This window comes from Epinephelus lanceolatus, chromosome 14 (assembly GCF_041903045.1).
Source record: "Epinephelus lanceolatus isolate andai-2023 chromosome 14, ASM4190304v1, whole genome shotgun sequence".
In the NCBI taxonomy this organism is placed as follows: domain Eukaryota; kingdom Metazoa; phylum Chordata; class Actinopteri; order Perciformes; family Serranidae; genus Epinephelus; species Epinephelus lanceolatus.
This window is the reverse complement of record NC_135747.1, coordinates 30,811,799-30,834,974: the sequence shown is the minus strand read 5'-3', so window position 1 is coordinate 30,834,974 and position 23,176 is coordinate 30,811,799. Positions and strand designations below refer to the sequence as shown.

General features: G+C 46.7%; 1 protein-coding gene across 3 annotated transcripts in view; it reads right to left on the bottom strand.

The window, feature by feature from the left end:
* Window positions 1-641: 641 nt before the first annotated feature.
* Window positions 642-23,176, bottom strand: part of bcor (BCL6 corepressor) — a 56,451-nt gene continuing 33,916 nt past the window's right edge. For all 3 annotated transcript variants that reach the window (XM_078174615.1, XM_033616959.2, XM_078174616.1), the window contains 8 exons: window positions 22,069-22,353; window positions 20,274-20,593; window positions 17,391-17,690; window positions 7,623-7,789; window positions 6,803-6,948; window positions 3,571-3,648; window positions 3,260-3,413; window positions 642-1,825 (listed from right to left, as the gene is read on the bottom strand). In XM_078174615.1, the coding sequence (XP_078030741.1) occupies window positions 1,495-1,825; window positions 3,260-3,413; window positions 3,571-3,648; window positions 6,803-6,948; window positions 7,623-7,789; window positions 17,391-17,690; window positions 20,274-20,593; window positions 22,069-22,353 (1,781 nt within the window). In that variant the 3' untranslated portion in view covers window positions 642-1,494. The remainder of the gene's footprint in view (window positions 1,826-3,259; window positions 3,414-3,570; window positions 3,649-6,802; window positions 6,949-7,622; window positions 7,790-17,390; window positions 17,691-20,273; window positions 20,594-22,068; window positions 22,354-23,176) is intronic.

Genomic DNA, 23,176 nt, shown 5'->3' with positions numbered 1-23,176 from the left:
GAATGGCATTATATGACATGGGAAAGCACTCAGAGACCAAGTACTGGGCACTGGCTTAAAGAAAAAAAATTACATATACAATCTATGATAAACAAGCATGGTTTGGATGTATATGGGGCTGTTGAAAAAAAATGTCATTATATTTGGTGAAGAGGGCATTATAACTTGTTTAAGACTTGAAAGTCAAAGTTTAGGACCTGGGGCTTGACTGCAATGACTTGGCCCTACCTCTGATAAAGAATTATTATGAATAGGAATAAATCAGCCCCTACACAAAAGTTGAATTCAGCGCTGAAGGCTCAGCAAACTCATCGTTTTGGACACTGGGGGGCGCTGCAAGCCACAAGCTTTTCAGCGCAGAGAAGCAGCAAATGGGTGTTGGCGAGTTGTTCAGTCATGGCTGCAGCAATAAATTGCATGATGCCTACAATACAAAAATAATCCAAGAGATGGCAATATAGGATTGTGTTCTTCACACCTCGGCGACACACACACACACACACACACACACACACACACACACACACAGGAGCAGCTACAATAATGAGGCGAGATTTAATTTGACAGAGCAGCCGCACAAACCCCAGTTCTCACAGCCCGATTTAATTGAACACTGACAAAACAGAAAAGCGGAACACTGGTTTCATCTTGCAGTTTGTATATTTATTTTAAAGCAACTTCTTTTGTAAAATATAAATACAAATTATGAGATATTTTAATTACAAAGTTAAAACAAAAATGAACACACCAAGATTCACTTTACTGCAGTAGCCTCCCTGTTATATACAAGCTCTGTGCCGAAGGGTAAATATCAACATTATCTTAAAACTTTATTATACAAACAATTCTGTAGTTTTGCATGTTAAATTACAGACTAAACAGGAAGCAAAATTTGAACATAAAAAAAAGATACAACAGAATAGCCCCTGAGGCTCAAGCCAGCGCTAAAGTCTGAGGAGAGGAGGAAAAAAAAAAAAACAGGACATCATGTGCTTCCTATGAACACAAATACCACATTCAACAGCACAGCCTCGTACTATCCTGTACAGCTACACACATGCACAATGTGCTGCGCGCTCACACACTCCATCCAACCGCTGACAACACGACCGCACTCTGTTGCCATACAAAATCTCTCAGGAGTCGTCGTGAGCAACATCCGAACGAAAAAAAATCTCTGTATTTCTTATATATATATATATATATATATATATGTATGTATATATATTTATTTATTTATTTATTTATACATATATTAATTTATAAAAATAAGACCATTATTAAGCCTACTGAGTCTCAAATTGATCCTCAGTTAACGGAGGGAAACGTCTGAGCAGCCCGGTCAGCCAGCAGGTCAGTCCATCTGTACAGTGCTGGTCCAGAGCAGCGTGGGAACTAAGAGTCAGGCTAAGGCATATCATCGTAACCCCTGCGTGGTTCTAAAGCAAACTGCAGTCGGTAAGGATCAAGGTCCGGGTTTAGTGGCACAAGGGGTCAGGATGAGCCCAACTTGCCAATAGCCTTGATTTTGTCCTTCAGTTTGTCCCCTGGGTGGTCCCAGCGGTCGTCCAGGCACTCCAGTGTGGAGCCCAGAAGGGCGGCCAGCTCAGCACTGTCTTCCACCAGGTCCAGCAGGTCCTTGCTGTCTGCGTGGAAGCCCTCCAGCTCCTCCGGGCAGGAGAAGAGCTGCGACAGAGAGGCCTGCCGGTAGAACTCAGCCTCTGCCACCGTCACCACCTCCATGTGGGGGAAGGCCTGGCGGAAGCTGCGGCCGGACATCCGCAGCCGGCGGAGGACGTCGGACAGTAGCAGCCAGTTTCTCGGCCTGAAAGAGGAAATCAAACAATGTTTAGAAATGAGGGTCGAGGACCTACAATAAAATATCATGACTTATTCACTACATATAACACGGACGGAATTGTGTAGCGCACTTTACTCCAAATGTAATTTAATTTTTGTAGGCGATTCGCAAACATGAAGGAGTAGAGCTCCCAGACAGTGCCGTGTGTCCTGCGTCCCACAGGATTGGCTCACATTGGGTCATCTTGGCATTTGTTTAGATAAACTGGCAAAACTGTGACCTAAAAAGTTGTTAACTAACCTAATCTTAAATTACTAATGCAACTTGGCCTACATCATCTCTCTAAGGTATGGAAACTTTGAGATTCATGTTCAATCACGCTGTCACAACAGTATTTTCCTTGCCCCACCTGCCAGGCGTTATTCAAACAAATCGGATTCAAACTATTCAAACATAATTCCACCTAGTTGGCAAACATATAGGGAGAGACAACGCGGGGGGAAGTGAAGAAACGTACATGATGGTAAACAAAATGTCACTCACACATCAAAGCAGATTAGAGCTACGTTACGTCAAGAGCTACAGGGTGCTTTCAGACCTAGAGTTGTCTTGCTTTGGTCTGAATCAGGGACAAATTTTGTTCCAAAGTTGCATAATTGTCTAGAGTTGGTTCATGTTCTCACGGCAGCATTTACAAGAGGACCAGATCAAATGCCTTGTGTGAGAAAGCTGCTCTTGATTGGTCAGAATTTCCATGTGGGAAAAATCCAGGAAGTAAAGCAAACGTTGAAGAAGAGTACACTTGCAAGATAAATGTGACACTTTCTAATGTCACAATGGAGGGACAACTACGCAGGTTGATTTTAGCGCTGCTCATCGTGGACTATATTGCTGTCATTGTTCATTTTAGTCAAAGCATACAGTTTGAAACGAGGCGCGGCTCCAACTAGAAAACAATGTTTTGATGCATTGGATGTGCTGAATGTGCATATTAAGGCAGTACAGGAGGAGGTGCACATTAATAATCCTCCAGGACTGTAACATGCTCATGTTTAACCCAAACAATGTGTCATGTGACTGCAGTTGGTTCAGATCCAGGTCAGAACACGTTCTCACCACAAAAGAACCGCACCAGAGTTCATTTGTAACCAGACTGAGACCACCTCTTTAAGAAGTTCTCGGTCTGGTTGTTTTGGTGCACACCTGAGTGAATGCTGTGTTCACACCTGCCCAAATGAACCGCACTTCGGGGGCAAATGAACTTGAGTTCGATTGAACCGAACCAAACAGGGCAGGTGTGAAAGCACCCTTAATGTTACAATATATGGAATTCTATCCACAGACTTTTCCAAAACTTTTAAGGATCCAGGCCTGGAAAATTAGACTGTAGAATTTCATGACTATTCCTGGTTTTCCATGACCCCCTAATGAGAGTCTGCTCTTGAGATGGAAGCTTACCCCTGAGAGAGGGACACCTGGATGTTGTAGCAAGGCAGCAGAGGTCGGTCCGAGAACTCAAACTCAAACACCTCCCGTTTATCATCCTCATCTTCATCCTCAGGGCCTGGAGGGTCAGCCAGGATGTCGTACATACCACCCTCTTCGTTTGACTCTGAAATACACACATAAAAACACACAAAACATTTTTAGCAAGCATCCACATTACTGTAAAAGACACGCATCGCTCGAAGCTAGATGGCATTAAAGATGTCTGAAGAATAAAGACTTTGTAAGCACTAAAACAAACAGGACCGCTGATCAGTACTCACCACACACAGCGCTGCCATAGAATTCCCAATAAAGCCCCGGGTCGTCATCTGAGCGGCCCTGAAGGTCAGCAAAATAATCTATGGAGAGGAGAGAGGAGCAGAGCCAGTTACACAAGAGCTGGAGCCCCGGGGACAGGCAACGAGGCAAAATACAATTGCCCTTTAAGACTACAGCAGAAAAATGGATAAAGAGCACAGTAAAATAGAAGAGGAGGAGGAGGGGCGGTGTCAGGAGAGAAAAGAGAAACAAACAGAGCAAATGTTTTGGGGGAGGAGGGGTGGTGGGGCACTGATGGTCAGGGGCCAGCGGCTGTACCACGGGGGAGGAGAGCGACTGTCTCCGCTGGGTTAGAGCTGGCTCAGTTCAGAGTGGGGCTGCCAGGAATCAAACAAGAACCACACACAGTCGCTGAGTCCGCACACACACGTGCGCGCACACACACACACACACACACACACAGAGCGAGCTGGAAACAAACAAGCAGAGGGAGCTGGATAAGCACACACAGCAAGAGCAAAGTGTGTATTCAGCACGCGCGCACACACACACACGCACAGAGTGAGAGCTGGGCTTTGTGCCAGCGCTGAGGCGTGGGGCGTCTGGCGTGTGTTTGGAGGGATTAACAGCCTCCAGATGAGTGGGACCAGGTGGAGGGAGGGCAGCAATCGCTCGCTCTCGCTCATTTTCTCCGGTGCTCGATCTCCCTCGCGCCCTGCTGTCAATCTCGCAGCCATCGATCTATCTGTCCACACTCTCTTCAAAATTCAACACCATCTTTCCAGCCGTCTACATATAAATCTCCCTTTTGCACTAAACCTGCTCACCCTTCTGCCGACCGTGAACTTACACCTGTTCGTTTTCACCCTGACGTGCTGTCTCTCCTGCGTCTCGTCTCCTCCACCGAAGCCTCCGCTGTGTCTCACATAATCGCTTTTAACTAGCTGGATGTTCATGTAATATTAAGCAGCTGGCTCCAGAGGAAGCGTGCACCCCTGTGTATGCTTTCATTTCCTCCTCCTGTACACAAACCCGTGTTGTCTCGACTTTAACTGCAAACACTCAGGCAGGCCCTCTCAACATTCACGGCCCAAATACAGACCCACGTCAGGCTCTAGCTAGGCAGCCTTGTGAAAAGACACACTCAGGCGCTCACACGCACGCATACAAAACCTCCAGCCAGAGCGAAGCCCATTTCCGCACGTACGCTGAGCAAACACAGTTGGCGTTGCTAAGTAACCAGATAGAGGAGCTCAGAGGCAGCAGCACGCACCCCGGCGGGCTGAGACTCCCTGTCTAACAGGTGGTCGAGGGAGGGAGGGGTGGGGGTGGGGGTGGGGGTGGGAGGGGGGGTGCTGGAGGGGAAACAGGATGACAGAGACAGGCATGTCTTGTAGCGACGGTTGGGAGGTGGAGGATGAGGATTTACAGAGAGGGACTCATACCAACAGGTTGCACAGAGGTCAGAGCATTGAAAGAACAGCAAACAGTGACTGAGCCAAGACTGGGGCATGTGGGAACTCGATCGCTGACCGATCTTTACAGCAATTTACTCTCGCCCCACCTCGATATCCACCCTCTGGTGTACCTGCTGTCTAAAAACCCCTTTGATCTCATTTTAATTCACTCTTTTTCCAGCATCTGTGATTGTACGGTTTGTGGTGAAGGGCACATTAATACTCAAATTTTCTGGCTTTTGCATTCCACTGTCTGCACTATGGAATAAACTTTCAGCGACTGCAGTTGTTGCAAAACAGTTAACAGCGCAAGGTTAGTGTATTGTACAGTTTAGGTAAAGAAACCGTAATCCCCTCTAAAATAGGTCATGTTTGTCGAGGGATTTGGGGGGGTTTTAGTGACTTAAGGTGCAAGAAAATGATACTTCGAGACCGTGTGTAACTTTCACCAACAAACTGATAGAACTGTGCGCCTGATGTTTGTATGCCTTTTCTCAAACGCAACAAAACCAGCCTTAAACCATGCATGCGCATCTTGTGCAGTCGCTGCTTTTGAGCATTTGGATGTTTGACACACAAGCTTCACTCGTCTCTGGGGGAGGGTCTTCAGGCTGATTTATATCCCTTTTCGTACATAAGTAGGTTCGTCTGTTTTATAAGTTGTAAGCATCACTGCCCTCATATTTCCATGCATCCTTTATAATAAACGGCACTAGAGGGCAAAGTTTCCGACAACAACAAACGAGGCAGCGGTACAGAAGGTTGTAATATTGCAACTTTAAATGGAGGCAGCGTTGTAGACCAGTGGTTCCCAACTAGTCCAGCCACGGGGTCCAGATTTCTCCTTAGTCATTAGTTCAAGGTCCACGTAGTTTAATATATTCACTTTGGCCATGTTGTCAAGCTAGTTTGCTGTCTCTGTTATGTAGCTGTCCATCATTCATTCATGCAAAGTGAAGAGGCACTTAAAAGCCACAAATTCCCTGCACTTTGAAACAGAATGTGCATTCTGATAGTCACTCACTATCAGAAAGGACCAACGACCCAATTTGAACCACTGTTGCAGACAGCAGTGGTTTGTGTAGCCATTAGATACATCCCGACATGTGGACGGAGAATTCTCTTCAAAATTCTCTCTTTTACTATATATTATTATATTTTACCTGTTTGTTTACGTTACGCCATGATTTAAATTTCTTAATTATCTCCTACAGTCGCATCTCACTTGAACTACTCTACATACTTCTACGATTTCCAATGGTGCTGCTCTGTTTCATCTGTATCCATAAGCTTTCGGAAAACGTGCACAAATAACGACATAATGAACACAAAGTACAAGCAGAAGGCTCTGTCCCTCTCCTTATCTAACATTGAGCATAAACAAGCCCTTACATGTCAAAACAAGTGTGAATGACGCCTTTAGGACCAATCATTTCAGAGAAATCATTTTAAAATTCCCAAGAGATACAGTGTCCACACTACAGTGAACACTAACTGTATTCCAGACGTGCTGTATTTGACACAGGGCATCCTGGACAGCAGGCATTTGTGATTTTCTAAAAGCATTATTTCTTTAATCAGATGTCATTAAATAACGTATAACTGTTATTTCAAAAGGGAACAAGTTCCTCACATCCCCCGTCCTCACTTTTTTGTAGCCAGGAAATGACATTTGATCCAACAAATCAAACCAGGGTGAGGATGTGGACCTCAGAATTTCTAACTTCCTGACTAAACTGTGTCTGTGACGAGGTAGAAAAGCCAGCAGGGATCTTACCAGTGAGGAAGCGCTCCATGCTGTCGCTGTGGGTCATCTTGAGCAGGCCACGGCCAGAATACGTGGCCAGGGTGGGGTCAGCACCGTATGACAGCAGGACTCGCACCACATCCAGGTGGTCGTTCTCCACAGCGTCGTGAATTGGTCTAGACACACACACACGTATGTTAATTTTAACAAGAACATGGAGCTGCACTGACAACATCTGTAGGGGCAACAAATTAGTCTTTAAAAATGCAGTGTGTTGAATTAAAACTATATTATTCATTCCAGCTGTATTGTCACTGGTAGAATTTCTCAAATTTAAGTTGACCCATAAACTATTTCGTCAGATGTACGTCCCTAATAATGACTCCATGTGCATATCCAGAAGGTGAAATATATTTTATAGTTTTGCAAGACTGCCCACTCTTCTTAGCAATGATCTCACCTATGTATCTGTGATACCATGAATGTTGCAAATCTTGTAATGGTTTAATAAAAGCTGCAGCACAATGCGCCTTTAAGACCTGTGCACAGTTTCCCAGAACAGACCCCCTACTGTAAACTTTAATAACGCAGCAATGAGAGCACTAGCCTTTCCCATTTAAAACTGCACTAATCTCTCAAATCACTGCTCTTGCCAAGCAAATATAAAAAAATCAATCCCAGAAATTTTGCTATGAGCCAACTGAAGTGACTTAACTGATGACTAAGTCCTGGCGTGCCCTATTAGGGCCTGTAGAAAAAGCCACAGTCGTGTTTGCATTGTGCTCAGGAGACGTGTTTATGCAAGTTTCTGTGATTGTGTGTGCATATGCATGAGTGTGTGTTTGTCTACCTGGTGCCATCCTGCGCACTGCAGTTGATGTCGGCCCCATAATCCAGCAGGTGTTGGACTATGCTGAGCCAGCCGCGGGCGCACGCCTCGTGGAGGGCGCAGTAACCGGCGTAGTCTCTGTGATTCACCTCACATACTCTGTTCTCTAGACAGTACAGCACCACCTCCTGAAGAGAGCCAACACAGAGGGAGAATAGGGTTTAGTGTGTGAGGTTGTGTGTGTGTGTGGATTTATGTGTGGCGACAACCCAAGCAACACAAGACCAAACACACGAGTCAGACGGAGGAGACACATACGCAAACAGTCCTTCCCTTTACAGTTCCTGTGGGAGAGAAATTAGGGAAAGGAGGAACTGAGTGTGTTCCTGTGCTGGACAAACACACACACACACACACACACACACACACACACACACACACACACAAATGCTCCATAATACTAGAGCTGGCGCCAAAACACATCGAGGAGACTAAGTGTGACTCAACTGTATTTAGCCTGCCAGATTCTGCTTGTGCATGTACGAGTGTGTGAATGTGTGTGTCTGTGTGCCACGGTTGGGCCTGGACGCCACTGTGGCAGCCAGTTACGATGGTTGGGCTCTGAACACAGCATAATGGAAGCGGAACAAAGAGATTTGATAGAGGCGCTCAAGAGCTGGAAGCGTTTCCTCTGGTCTAGGGCTGTGACAGTTGGGCATCCAGCACTAAGTAGTCAGACTGGTTTTTATTGGACTGGAGCGGCGTCTGCTGCTACCAAACAGAGGGGAGACAGAGAAGATAGGGAGCAGTCCAGCAGCGTGTTGATACAGGGCCTGTCCGAGCCTGTTTGTGTCTGTGTGGATATGCAACTCGGGCTACATCCACACTAATGTGTTTCCATTATAAGACAATGTTTTAGAATAAATGTCAGTTCACATGACCGTTTTAACATCGTTTCTGAAATAACCTCTGTCCATATTGACACACCTGACAATCACGTACACTGGGCATGCACATGCCGGTGTAAACACGAAGCAGATTATCTACTCTGTGGTTGGTTGCTTAGTTACCAAGGGCATATTATACTGCAGAGGAAGAACAGCAATGGCGAAAAGTAAGACCAGAGATTTCTTTGCCTGGACCAACGACAAAATGGAGGTGTCAAACTAGTCTAAAGTAACAAGAGCGTGAGGCGATGGAAAACAGTTGTTGCAAGGCAAATACAGTGACACATTAGCACGAAGGGGCAACCTCCAGGGCACAGAAATGAAGCTAACACGTTAGTGCCAAAAACTGCAGTTCCTCTGATGGCCACTTGAGGCTGACTCCAGAAGCCAGTCAATCCCCATAGACCCCCACCCCCGAATTCAAATGACCGACTTTTTAGCAGAAATAAATATGTTTACAACCTGACCATGCTTAGCTTTGATGTTTTGGTTTCACACGTGATCACAAAGCGATCTTGAGTGTCTACTTCACCGATTTAAAAAATCTGGTTTCGTCTGTCCAGACTAAAACGCAAACTTGAGTGTTGAAATTAAGGCCATGTTTAAACGAAACTGATCGGCTGAAAATGGAATCTTTCTCGTTCTTGTATTGAAAAAACGTCCACCCTTAGACGACAACGTTTTGATAACAATCGCCGTGCACACTGATCGGCAAAAATGACCAAACACGCTGTAGTATACATGCCAGGTCAGTAGTTGGCAGTGTGACTGTAATGAAACAACACGCACCGCACCGCACCGCAGAGAGGGGATGTATAAAACAAAATGGCAACCACACGTCTGTCAGACGGACAATGAGATGGAGTTGCTACAGTAAATCTACACTTTGCTGGAGAAGCATTGATAAATTCAATAGAGTGAGAGGCACAAACAGATCTCGGGGGTCCGCCATTGTTGTTGTGATGGTCGACTTTCTCGCGCATGCCTAGTGACTGGAACTGTAATGTGCATGTGTGAAAAGTCTCCGTTTTCAGAGGAATGACATGACAACGGAGACGGTGTGATTTCCAGAACACTGCACTCTGGAACCCGTTTTCAAAATATTGTGTTTTCAGGCACCGGTGTCGTATAAACAGGATCTAAAACAGGACAACAGCATTTTCAAATGTCTTTATTTTAAGTGTTCAGAAACACTGGAGCAGTGTGGATGTCAGGTGTTAACATAGCAAAAATCAGTGTAGCCTTAGTGTTCGACTGGGCAAAAGGGAAAAAAAATGAAAATACCAAATTTTTATGTATTTTGTCATATATATATTTATATATAGGTGAATGCAAGCCTCATACATCCAGACAACTCATACTCCGTCCTGCTAACAGTCCTGTGCCGAGGGGAGGAAAACTGCTCATCTGAACCTGGGGAATGACTCCAAACTTCCATTTCTATGCTAATTCTAGCCTGCCGTCTAGTCCAAGTATTTATCTCTCTCCCTCTTTCAGTGCAGGGCGGATGGAGGGAGGACGAGGGAAGGAAAGGCAGGCAACGGAGAGAAAACAGGCTGACAGAGGAATAAGAAGAGGGCTAGAGAGGGCGGAGGAACGGGACAGGAGTGAGGCAACACCCCAACAGATGACAGATTAATGAATCTGTGGATGAAATCTGCCGGGGGCTGTCCTCTGGGCTGCAGCTGATAATAACAACAGATGAAAGGGTGGGGTGTTGTGGGTGGCAGTGGTAGTGCGAAGTGGGTTGGTGTCGTGATAGGAGTGAACGGAGGATGATCGGAGGAAAGAGAGACAATGAGGGAAAAGGGGGGGATAAGTGGAAAGCGGGATCCAGAGAAAAGAAGTGAGCAAGTGTGAGCAAGAAAAAGTGCGAGAGAGAAAGACAAACGAGGGGGAGTGGGACAGCGCTCCAACTGGTTTTCACTCGCTGCCAACACTCTGTTTGCCTGCTGGAGAGAGATTCAGGAGCGCTGTGCCGAAGCTCCCCTCTGGGGGATTCCACTCGCTGTGTGTGTGTGTGTGTGTGTGTGTGTGTGTGTGTGTGTGTGTCTGCGTGAGTGAATGAGAGCAAGTGCTGGAGAGACTGACGGGTAGAGTGTCGATATGCAGCTTGCCTGTGTGTGTGTGTGTGTGTGTGTGTGTGTGTGTGTGTGTGTGTGTGTGTATCTGTGTGTGTGTTTGTTCGCACGTGTATTTTTGTGCTGCTGACGAGTATGTCTGAGTGTGTGCGTGAGTGTGTGCGTGTGGCTGTGGAGGAGGCGTAGCGCTAAACCTCCGGAGCCGTGTTTAATATCGCTGGGAGAGAGCGAGGAGCTTAGCACGAGAGTCCCGGCTTCCCGCCCCACACACACACACACACACACACACACACACACACACACACACACACACACACACACACACACACTCTTCCGCAGTAAAATGAGACACCACTCCCCCCTCCTCTCTCTCGCTCTTTCCCTCCGTTCTCTAATCTCCCTCTCTAGAATGCTTCCCTGCGCTCGCCTGCAATCAATGCATCACTCAGACATTTAACCCCTTGCAGCGCTGCCTTGTATGCTCCTAAAATACAACAGATGTGTGTGTGTGTATGTGTGTATATATATAAATGCGTACAACATGTGCAGGTGATGCATGATGAGTGGCTTTCCCTACACGACGAAGAGTCAAAAGTCAAAGCAGTGGAGTTGGTGCGTGCCGAGACAAGTGAAGCGTGTGGATGTTTGTTTGTATGATGAGAATGTGTGTGTATAAAAGCCGGCCTGCTGTTGACTGACTGCTGGGGTAACAGAGGAAGCTGGAGGAGGTGGCCTCCGATGATCTCAGATAGATTTAATTAATCTCACACTGCCGCACACACGTGTGATTAGCCAACTGAAGAATAAAGACAAATTACGGAATAATAACCTGTTTATATATATATTTTGTTAAGAATACATGCCTCGCTCCCAGCCAATAACCTGTACCACATAATTAACGCTCAATTAACACTTCACACAAACCAAATAATAAACCTGACTGTTCTGCTGTCTCATCATACCAAAAATTTGTATTGCGAAATTCATCCAAATGACCTTGTGAATACAGGTTAAAGAAAGTGACTACTCATGTGGCTAGTTACTGAGTGGTGGTTGGCGAGCTAACCGCTGACATACGACACACTATTATACCTACCTAGCCTGATGCTAACATGACAGCACTAGCCGGCTTAATAGTTTACCAAGCTAGCTGCCTTGCCATCAGCAAGCTAACAACCAGTTAGGAAGCTAGCTAGCTTAGTTTCTAAAATGGTAGGTTCAGGGCGCCCACTAGCTTAACTGGTAGAGCAGGCGCCCCATGTACAAAGGCTGTGTCCTTGCTGCAGCAGCTGCGGGTTATATCTGTCCTATCAAAGTAAGACAAAAAAAACACCAAAAAAAAATACCTTTAGAAAAAAATTAAATGGTAAATTCAAGAAAATGTGTTTGTATCACCTACCGTATCTCAAGCTATTGTGGTTGGCGAGAAAACCGCTAACATATTACATGCTACTGTAGCTAGCCTGATGCTAACATGATGGAACTAGCCAGCCAAAATAATTTACTAAGCTAGCTGCCGAGCCATCAGCGAGCTAAACAGTTAGAGAGCTCGCTAGCTTGGTCGATAACTGGATACTAAATTAAAGTGGTAAATTTTGGGCACCAACTAGCTCAACTGGTGGAGCAGGCGCACCATGTACAAAGGCTGTGTCCTTGCTTCAGCGGGCGCGGGTTTGATCCCACCCACAGTCCTTTCTCTACCCTTTTCATGCCTCTCAAATAAAGGCAAAAAGCACCAAAAAATAACTATAGAAAAAATAAAATAATTAATTTAATTTATTAATTCTCGAGCTATTGTGGTTGGGGAGAGAACAGCTAACATACTACCCACTACTATAGCTAGCCTGATGCTAACATGATGGTAGTCAGAATAGCTAACCAAGGTAGCTGGCTTGCCACTAGGTAAAAAGCTAGCCAGTTTGGTTGCTAACTGGATATTAAGTTAAAATGGTAAATTTAAGGGGACGTATTTGAATTACCCACAGCATCTCAAGATATTGTGGTTGGCGGGAGAACCGCTAACATACTACAAGATACTGTAGCTAGCCTGATGCTAACATGATGGCACCAGCCGGCTGAAATAACACACCAAGGTAGCTGGCTTGCCACCACTTAGAGAGCTAGCTAGCTTGGGCACTAAATGGATATTTAAGTTATAAATGGTTAATTCAAGGGAATGTTTTTGCATCACCCATGGTGTCTCGACTGACTACAGACCATGATGCATTTCCACTGTGAAACTTTGGCAGAACAGAGTAATGTGTATGCAGTTCAATAGGTTAATGATATCTTATTCTGACCCCTTGGGATCTATGGGAAAAGGCATATGCGTGATGTAACTACAGCTGTGGTGTTGGAGGGTTACAGCAGACTGTATTAGAAATTAAATGATGGTTTCTGCTCAGGTGCTCTGTGGATACACTCGGTGTATGAGGATGAAAGATAGACTAGGTTTTTGTTGTGTTTTCACATTGAATTTGAGCAAGTTTTTGAAAAGCAAGTTCTGATGCCGAGTAGGTCTACTAACGACTTGCAGATTAATTTAATGACACAGTCTCCGTTCAATGATATGACTCGATATGACATTGTGTCTCAGTCTTCAGTTAAGAGCATTATTTTCTGTTCCCCCAAAGGTCAGCACTGTCAAGACTGTTATTGCGATTGGTCAAAGGCGCAAATTAGCGTTCACCAAAGATGAACTTGAAACGTCAGTGCGGATTTACTTCACAAGCAAATACACTAATTGTCACTAATTCAGTCCAACATTTTTGCGATCCCAGTTCTGGTCTGACTGAGCCTTAAAAAATGCAATCTAGTTTTTCCTCTTCGCTCGGATCATACACGGATTTGAGGAGGAAAATCAGAAGTGATTCATGCGAGGAGAATAAATGACAGATTGCACCTTTATCTGAGCTTTCAATGGCTAGAGCTGAGGGGCCTCGGCACGAGGGGGAGAGGGATGAAGACATCCGCAGAATCTCTCCTCATTACCATTTCAAATGCTCAGAGAGCGAGGCAGACGAGGGAGAGGGAGAGAATAAAAGGGGAGCGAGGGAGGGGAGGAAGAAAGAGAGAGTGGGCTTTCATGTGCAGAGGCACGGATCGCAAAACTAAACGAACATGAAATATGCACAGTGTCGGCCGGGCATCGGGAACAGCGCAGAATAGTAGTGCGCGTGTGTTAAATTACATGCATGTGTGCATGAGGTGATTCTGCATGTGCACGAGAAGGGATGCCTGTGCATGAGCTCACAGGGCAACAACCGCTGTTTCTCTGTGTGTGTTTGTAGTGAGCACGAGTGGCAGTGTGTGTGTATGTGTGTGTGTGTGTGCATGAGGTGATTCTGAATTTGCATGTGCAGGTCTGTGTGTGTGGGCGACAGCAGCGAGTGCGGAGACTCGTCGCTGTGTGCAGCATATGGAGAGGAACACGTCAGGATGCCTGTGCATGTGCGTACTGGGTCATAACAAGTGTGTCTCTGTGCGTGTGTGTGTGTGTGTGCTCATAATCAGCATGTGAGCTGTGTGTGTGTGTGTGTGTGTGTGTGTATGTGTGTGTCTGTCTCTCAGGCCCTCATATCTCTCTGCCTGTGTGTGATAAGCCCAGAGCTTGCGGCGCTAAAACACCAGCGTGAGACAAGCGCTCTGTGCGTCTACAGGCTTGTATGCAAGCGTGTGTGTGTGTGTGTATGTGTGGGGCGGTATGCATAAATTGGTGTGTCTCTCTGCGCACGTCCTTGTGTGTATGAGTGTGTGTGTGTATGTGTGTGAGCCCCAGGGGTCTGCCCCAGGCTTATCACACACAGGCAGTGAGAGACGAGCTTCCTGAGAGAGGGAGAGAAAGAAAGGAGGGAGGGAGGTGGGGGAGAAGGGGAAGGCGGGGGTGTTGTTTGCGCAGCGGTCAGCGCCTTGTTTGTGTAGTCTCAGGTTTTCTCCCTCCCTCCTCCCTCTTTCCCTCTCCACACGAGGAGCGCAGGAAGGGAAAAATGCGAAGGGGGTACGACAAAAAAAAAGGAGAAGGAGGGGAAAAAAACGTCCGAGAGAGACGCATAAATCAGAGAGACGAGCCGGCTTCTCTCCAACACGGCTGACTGAACCCTGCTGCTGCTGCCGCGCTGCACCCTGTGCGTGTGCGCGCCCATGTGTGTGTGTGCGTGTGTGTGTGTGCGAGCGAGGGAGAAAAACAGCCGCCGCCACTGCTAACCACAGTCACCACGGCACATTAGAGGGCCATTAGAACGCGATTATACTCCCAGTGCTTACCTCTCATTCACACTCCTGCTCTCTCTCACTCTGACTCACACACATTCGCACATAATCACGGACACACACACACACGCACACCTCATCATCATAAATGTGTACAACAAACACACACAACCATAAAGCAACCAGTTAATGAGCAACAAAAGATACCCACACCTATTTACAGTTCTGTGAAGATACCTCTGCTGGTGATAAAAATTATCTCGTGCACACACACGCACACACACAAAGCCAGCATAGCGCACAACGTGATTTTGCCAAGTAGGATATGCTCCTGGATTAACATCCCCATCGCGTTCCTGGATCAACATTGCAATCAACCAATCACAGCCCTCGTACATTATCCGTGTGCTGCTCCTGTGCCTCTCTCGGAGCTAAGCTAGTTTTACAGATTAAAGTTAATACAATTGAACAAAATCGTCAGTAACGTTAACAAATAATATAATATTCTAGCCTATTAGCAAGCTTACTTGTTAGCCTAGCATACCTACTTAGCAAGCTAGCTCACTAATATTCTCCTCTGTCGACCCTTTTTGTGTTTGTTAACAGTGATGACGTTTTGTTGTTGGCAGAGACAAACTGGTGGCAGCAAGAGACAGTAGTAGTGTCGGTATGAGTGCCAAATACAACGCAAAAGTGTCTTAGCTTCGATATAGCAGAGGGTACTTGCTGTAGCTCTGGTTGAGGGTGGGAGGCTGTCAACAAATAGTTTTTTGGGCACAGAGAAACAGAGATCTGTGTGGGTACATGAGTCCCTAAAAAAGGGGGTGGATTACGGGGAGTACCACCAATTGGTCAAGGAGCTTCACCTCGATGATGGCTGTTTCTTGCCATATTTCAGGATGACTCCGGGGAGGTTTGACAACCTGCTGGGTATCCAGCAACCGCTACCACCGGTTTCTCCTCCATTGTTTACCAACTGTAAACTTGTTGTTGTGAAGATGGAGAAAGAACAGATGACAAAGTTTTTTCAACTCGAGGAGTTCAGAGCGCTCCGGCAAAAACGGCAGGTACGTAGAGCGCATAAATGCGAGGCAGGTTGCAACGCAACAAAACGCAAGCAAAATTGCTTCATTCTCATTAAAACCAATTACAAAAAGCCGTCTCCAGCCGCTAAAATGCTTTCTGTGTGATCAGGGCCCTACTTAGTAAGCTAGCTCGCTAATATTTTTGTCTATTGGCAAGTTTACTCATTAGCATAGTCAACTTACCATGCAAGCTAGCTCTCTAACCCTTCACTTGCTTGCATGGTTTTTGTTCAGTGATACTGAGGATTTTGTTTAATTGTATTAATTTCGATTTGGAAATCTATCTCGGCTCTGAGGAAACACAAAGGAAATGTGAAAGACGCAAAGGAGCAGCACACTGACGATGTCAGAAAGCTGTGATTGGTTGATTGCTATGTCAGGAGCATGTCCTGCTTGGCAAAATCACGCCATGCGCAGCATCAAAGAGGAGTGAGCGACAGGGTGGACACACACGGCACAATCTGCAGCTCAAGTGGCATAAAAACCGCTCGGATCAATAAATCAATTTGTAAAATCTGTCAACAAGGGGGGAGAAACGTTTAGGCTCACAAACAGAAACACGAGGGATGAGGGAGAGCGAGACAGCGGGCCATCCAACTTTAATTAAAAGCTTTCAGAGCAATGGGAGTTGAGAGATTCAGCAGAATACACACCAATCTCATTCTTCCTTGTATGTGCAGAGAATGAGAGGATCTGGTTTAGGAGCGAACGATCGGCAGCTACACACAAAGAAAGAAAGGAAAAAAACTCCCGATGCTAGAGAGAGGCAGCGAGCATCAGTCTCCGTATAATGATCCCACCGATCCCTCATGCTGTCTGCGCATGCACGTGCTTCTGTGTGTGTGTGTGTGTGTGTGTGTGTGTGTGTGTGTGTGCCTGCGTGTGTGTCACACTTCGCCTCACGGAAAATTAATGAGATGTGAGAGCAGAGCGAGGCAAGAGAGGAGGGGAGGCGCGGGGAGGGAGTGTGTGTGTGTGTGCTCGCGGGGAGGAGAGGAGGAGGAGGAGGGGTGCCAGCGACAATCTGAGTCACAAAGAGAGGAAGAGAAAGAGAGTGCTGAGAGGAAAGAGGGGGGAGGGAGAGAGCGGAAACCTGACAGAGAAAGAGAGAGTAGCGGGCAAGAGGAGCAAAAAAAGATGGAGTATGGCGAGAACAAAGCGTGAGTACGGGTGAAATGGAAGGAAATGATGCAAAAAGCAAAAAAGAGTGAGCTGGAGAGAGGAAGAATAGGACAGATGCAAGAGAAGAATCAGATGGAGAAAGACAATTTTGGGAAAAAAAAAAAAAAAAAAAAAAAGAAAGAAAGAGCCGAGCCTGCCAGAGTCACAGACAGGAACAAAGTAGGGGGAGAAAATGAGTGCAATTTAAGAAGCGAAGATTTGGAAGTGACTATGAAACGTAAGAGTGTAAAATGTGAAGAGAGAAGGAGACGAGGACAGAGGACGACACTGAGAGAACCCTATTACCTCGTAGCCCAGCCGAGCGGCTCGCTGGAGCAGAGTCTCTCCGGCATTCTTGTTCACAATCAGCCGACGAGCCTCTGGCGGGATCGGACGCACCGCGGGGGGCTCGGCAGGGGGGGTCCTGTGCACCCCCGCAGCCGCCGCCTCTGGTGGTGGTGGGACGCCGCCTGCTCCTCTGCCGTTCGCCTGGGGCTGCAGGGAGGGCGGACAGAGCGCGGCAGGGGAGCAGGGCTTGACTGGAGAGCAGGGATAATGATTAGGAGAGGCGGCTCCCTTCCTCAGAGCGCCACGCTGCTCACTCAGCTGAGGAGAGAGGGAGAGATGGGGAGAGTGTTACAGCCGCTGCCACATAGCAGACGGGACACACGTTCACACATGGACACTCAAGGGCACATGGATGAGGCTACACACACACACACACACACACACACACACACACACACACACAGAAGGACATGCAGTTGAGTGTGTATTAGGCATGGGACCATATGAGATGGTCATGTCTTGATTATCCAGGTCAAAATAATTGCAATTCACAATATTACGAATATAATAATAATTATAAAGTATATAATAATTATGAATATTTTGCGGCACGGTGGTTCAGTGGTTAGCATTGTCGCCTCACAGCAAGAGGGTTCCTGGTTCGAACCTGCATGTTCTCCCCATGTCAGCGTGGGTTTTCTCTGGGGACTCCAGCTTCTTCCCACAGTCCAAAGACATGCAGGTTAATTGGTGACTCAAAATTGCCCGTAGGTGTGAATGTGAGTGTGAATGGTTGTCTGTCTCTATGTGTCAGCCCTGTGATAGTCTGGTGACCTGTCCAGGGTGTACCCTGCCTCTCACCCAGTGTCATTTTATTATTGGTTGTCCAGCAGTCTGTTTGGGTGCTGTTGATAGCGTTGGGTATCTTTTTTTTTTTTTTCTTGATACTGGCGCTAAAAGGATTAAAACAGTACTTGTGCTTAAAGTGGCAAAAAATGCTTTTTTGATTGCAAAAGAAAAAGTTGAACAACATATGAATTCTCACCATTAAGCGTACTTAAATATATAATTATGAATTAATACAAACCACTATCAAAAAATTCACATAATAAATCAAATATAGTCCAACTGCAATAATTTAACACTGAATAACAATTACAGTACTAATAACAGCAAAATGTATTTTGAATTGAGATCAACAATTGTCTCCCTAACTCATGATCCAGCAATTTCTCCATTATTTATTATTTCCTGTTTAGGAGTGCCTGAGATTGTCACTGCACTGGGAGTAGCTGGTCCAGCTTAACATTGCACCTTAAATGAGCCTGGTCAGGTCCCAATGGGAGGCTAACTCTGATTGCTAACTTCAGGGTGAATCCCCTTTACTTTGATCAAAAGGTGGCAAGAAAGACAAAGGACACAAAACACGGGATCTTGGCTTGGGTCTTGATGAGGTGTAGCATTTATCCAAGCCAAGCAAAACCTAGCCTGAACTGTGCACACACTGCACTGCTTGTTTATCTTCACACGACGCATCCTAGCTATCACGCGGAACCATCAGACACTCTCTTTCAATTGCACACCAGCTATGCGCACATTCTGGAAACAAAGTGAGGCACCGAAATCTGCTGTGTGATTTGGTCTGGTTGGTACAGGTCGTTAAGGAACCAGTGCCATATTGGTACCAGGTTTAGTGTGCTCAACCCGACCTGCTGGATATGACTATCACAATTATCCTGATAATGGAAATTCACCACCATCAACTTATTGTGTCTGTAATTAGGATAAGATCTCATATTGTCCCATCCTAAGCGTACAAGCATGCACACTTGCATAAACATATAATTGTTTTAAAACAAAATGAAGTGGAAAATGTATAAACTGGTAAAAGTATGACATTCTGCCAAAATCCATCCTGAAAGAATGATTATATTTCCACTAAAGCTTGATTTTTATTCCCCTCAAAAAGCAATTTCCTCTCTTATGCTCACATGATTTTTCAATACCAACTCCTTTATGTGCTTCCCACACCAGCTTAAAATATAGATGGATTTCTAATTCATAACATATATGTTAATGTATGATTATTACGTATGGAAGACGCACTATGCATCGCAGAAAAGCACACACACGTACAAGCTTTCGCACCAACTGTTCACGCCCCAAACACTGCAGGTTGGCACGCCACTTTTCTTTAACCGCTAAACCAACAGAGCCCTCGGAGCGCAACACACGAGACAGGGAGTTGCCTGCCTCTGAGAGTGTGTGTGTGTGTGTGTGAGTGAAGTGCGTGCCCTCTCAGTGGAATTCCATGTCGAAGCAGCTGTCAGGCTGAGGAGGAGCAGGGGAGGAGAGCAGCGCGGGCGGAAAACAACTAGCCTTCTTTTTTTCTTTTTCTTCCTCCCCCCTCAATTTTTCCCCATGCTCATTTTTTTCCCCTCTTTTGAACTCTGGCGCTTCATACGTTCGACCATGACTGCCACATTCCTCACTGTGTGCGAGCGAGGGAGCGTGTGCATATGTAGCCTTGTGCTTGGCGCTGAGTGCGATGTATAATTGCTCCAGGGTTTTGTTGTTATGTCAGGAATGCTCACAAACACACAGACACTCGCAGCCTTGGCACGCACTTACACACAAAACAGCGTCGATGACACACATTCGACAATTAAGGCCAGAGACAAACACACATGCACGCAGGCGCTCCGCAGGGAGTCGATAAGGGCACCAGGAGGTCAAAGCTCTAGCAGCCCTCTAAACATTGTAAACATACTTCCTTCCTCTCTCCCTCCCTCCCTCTCCCAGCTGCATAATCAGAGGCGCCGACAGGCATACTGAAACAGACTCCGCTGCTGCAAACATCCAGACGCCCGTATCGTGGCCAGACACCCTATCAGCACTCACCTTGTCATCTTCAGCTGCTCCCAGATCAGCCACACAGCGCTGGCCTGGGCTGTTAGGTGTGGCCTCTTTCCTTTTCTCCCGCTCGCGCTCTCGCTCCCTCTGACTGGTGTGTTTGGTCTTGCACGGCCGCTTGCCCTTGGGTTTGTCTGTGTCACTATGGCGACGGGTCTTGAGGGGAGGGGTGCCTCCCACTGACGGCTCCGGGCCCGGAGAGGGGGGGCCCCTCCTGGGCTCCTTGAGGCCACGGTCACCTGAGAAGGGGCCCGGCGGGTGCGCTCTGTCCTTCAGCTGGCCGGGGGGAAGGGGAGAAGCAGCGACTCCTGGAGTGGGGAGGAGAGAGGAGGGGGAGGCAGAGTGAGCGGCTGATAGTGTGAGAGCTCGGTGGAAGGGGAGGATGGGAAGGTATTGCAAGGCCATCTCTCACCCTCTGTTGGTTTATTAATGAGCGCACAGAGCTGTCTGGGAGCGCAGCATGCCTGCTCGCTTAGAAAAAAAAGAATTAAAAAAATAAACCACACACACACACACACTTGCACAGGCTCATATAAACACCCCCGTAGTAACTTGGGCACACTCATTCACTGCAGCAAGGACAATGCTATGAGTAATCTCCCTAAACAAATGTGGCACTGTCTGGTTCCAGCCTCTTATAGTACATATTTACATGAAAAATAAAAACCTGCCCTTGAAACCACAATGTCAGAATGCTGTTTAATAGCTTAATGGAAATACATTTCCTCCTAAGGATCACTGTAAAGCATTTCAAACTACTCAGGAATGTGGTCTGAATTGTGTTATAATGGAACCTTTAGAATAAACAGTCCATTAAATCAGTCCTGGGCTAAGAACCAATGAGGAGGGGAGTTAAATTATATATCTTACTGATGCTTAAATATACAGTCACTGTCTGTGTAACCCCTGCTGCACAGGAAACCTTGCAGAATGGGAGATTCTTTACAGAGATTAATGTGTTTTATCCGATTAGCGGAGTCCTGAAAAAAAAAGGGAGAAGAAGAAGAAAAAAAGACCACAGCCCTGACAGACGCACAGTGGAATAACCACATTCATTGTAAATACACGGCTGTTGCCAGGGTGATGTTATCTAAAAAGGTGAAAGAAAAAAAAAATCAGTGGCCAATCAAGGCCTGTGGTTTCTGCAGGAAACATAAAACCAAAATCTCCCCTGCTTTATTCACTTCCTTTAATCTCTCTCCTGCTCTTTTATTCTCTCTGCGTCTGTGCCTCCCTCTGTCTCCGTTTGGGCACTTGAATAAGGGAAAGCCCTGGTTTTAATAAGTTACCCCCCCCTACTGACACACACACATGCACACACGCACGCCCACATTCCCGCCCTCCGCTTCCCTGTGACTGGTCTTGAGGGGAAAAAAGAAAGAGAAAAATCATTGATCACACATTAGTCACACTACACCTGCCCACGTGTATCTCCGCCAGCCACTTCCCTCATTCGCACTTTCATCGTCCTCACAGAGCCCACTGTACACCAGCTGAACAAAAAGCCCAAAAACCACAGGGGTGGGGGGGTAGAAGGGGGGGGGGGGGGCATTTTAGATGCCAGTCCCCAGGTCCCCATTCTGATTCCCTGGCCTTTCCTCTAGCAAGAGGAAGTATTCTCTACCTCATTTCCTCTGCCCCCTCCCAGAAGGCTCACGGGAAATCCCCCCAAAGTCAGACGGCTACACAAGAAAGTGAAACGTGAGCCAAAGATAGATTTCCGTTACCCGAGCTGAACTCACAGATACAGTGGCGGTTTGCACGGCTGGCGGTTCATTCTTACCATTAAGTAGCTTCTCGCAGCCCCATTTCCTGTTGATCTCGGCTCTGTGCGCTGCGGCTCTATCCTCCGGCTCGCCGGGCCTAACCTTGCGCTCCCGTAGGCTCTGCACCGCGGCGACCATACGGGGCTGGGACCACGCCCTGTCCTGTTTAATAAGGGAGCCATCAGGGGAAGCTGCGCCGGCGGCGGGTTTGCTGAGTCGCAGTCCTTTCAGCTCAATGCAGACCTTGAGCTTCCGGACCTCGTCGTCGTCGTCTTCGTCGGGACTGGCGTGCTCGCGTTCATCTGCAGATAACAAAACACAGAATTTGCATAGTTTGCCATCTCGCACGTAGCCTACGGCTGTGTTTCCTGGAGAAGAGTTGTCCTGTGAAACACCTAGAAATGTGTTGTTAAACCTCACCTTAAAGATAAAATAAAAGAAACTCTCGTCCCTCAGTTACAAAGGTCATGAAAAATCTAATGGATAAATTTAGCAATGCATTGCGGGCAAGCTCACACCAAGCAGTTGTGTGTCTGAGTTGACATTTAGGGCATAAAAGGTTTTCACTCTTTCAAAGAAACTGCTCTCACCTTCTGCAGCAAAACTATTGTATGTACATACCTACCGACCTGCAGACAACTGAGCACAAAAAACAAAGGCCATTAATCACTACATTCTCATGGCTTGTAAAACCGCCTCTAAGCCTCACAGTTTAACACGAACGCAGAGAGGCATGGAACGGGATGCGAAACAGGCAGATCGAGGAGTAAAAGGGGGAAGAGAAGTCAAGAATCGGGCGGAGACACAAAGCAATAAAGACCGGAGAAGCAGAGGGAGAGTTCCCCCTCCCTCTTGAAATTCACGGGGGACGGGTATTTGACTCGTCTGCCAGTGCCGGGGAGAGCGAGCGCGATACCGCATGCCAGAAAAAAAAGGAAACCCAAACAGATGAGGGAAAAAAGAAAGGAGATGAAAAGGGAAGAAAAGAGCAGCTTTGAAGAGGGTGGGTAAGCGCAGCGGAGGAACGGCGGAGCTGAAAGAAGAGAGAGAGAATGGCTGTCCCTCTTCTGCGCTTCTCTCTCTCTCTCTCTCTCTCTCTCTCTCTTGCACTCCGCTCAAAGGCAG